We start from the raw sequence: 322 nt of genomic DNA, 5'->3' as shown, positions 1-322 counted from the left end.
TACAAGGACGATGCCTGCCTGTACTCACCAGCATCCGAGCAGGAGGTACGGGCTGGGGGTCTCCCCGAGGTGTGGGGATGTGCAGGGACACGTTGACACCTCCCTGGGCTCATCCGCTCCAGCGCCAAGTTGGCTGAGCAGGCTGGGGCTGCGCATCCCGTGTGCCCACATCCTCCTCCGTCACCGTCCTGGCAGGTCATCACAGTCGGTGCCACCAACAAGGAGGACCAGCCCGCCTCCATCGGCACCCTGGGGACCAACTTTGGCCACTGCGTGGACCTGTTTGCCCCAGGGGACGACATCATCGCTGCCTCCAGCGACT

At 64.9% G+C, this 322-nt stretch overlaps 1 protein-coding gene across 1 annotated transcript in view; it reads left to right on the top strand.

The window, feature by feature from the left end:
* The window catches only part of PCSK9 (proprotein convertase subtilisin/kexin type 9), a gene marked incomplete at its 5' end in the record, with an annotated part of 3,949 nt that overhangs the window by 1,394 nt on the left and 2,233 nt on the right, over nucleotides 1-322 (top strand). Inside the window, 2 exon segments of the mRNA XM_029085765.1 lie at nucleotides 1-45; nucleotides 196-320. The exon segment at nucleotides 1-45 is cut by the window's left edge and continues 140 nt beyond it. Of these exon segments, the coding sequence (XP_028941598.1) occupies nucleotides 1-45; nucleotides 196-320 (170 nt within the window).

Source organism: Antrostomus carolinensis, unplaced genomic scaffold, assembly GCF_000700745.2.
Source record: "Antrostomus carolinensis isolate BGI_N321 unplaced genomic scaffold, ASM70074v2 scaffold9397, whole genome shotgun sequence".
NCBI classification, from domain to species: domain Eukaryota; kingdom Metazoa; phylum Chordata; class Aves; order Caprimulgiformes; family Caprimulgidae; genus Antrostomus; species Antrostomus carolinensis.
The sequence above is the reverse complement of the archived record's forward strand: the minus strand, read 5'-3'. Positions and strand labels throughout refer to the sequence as shown.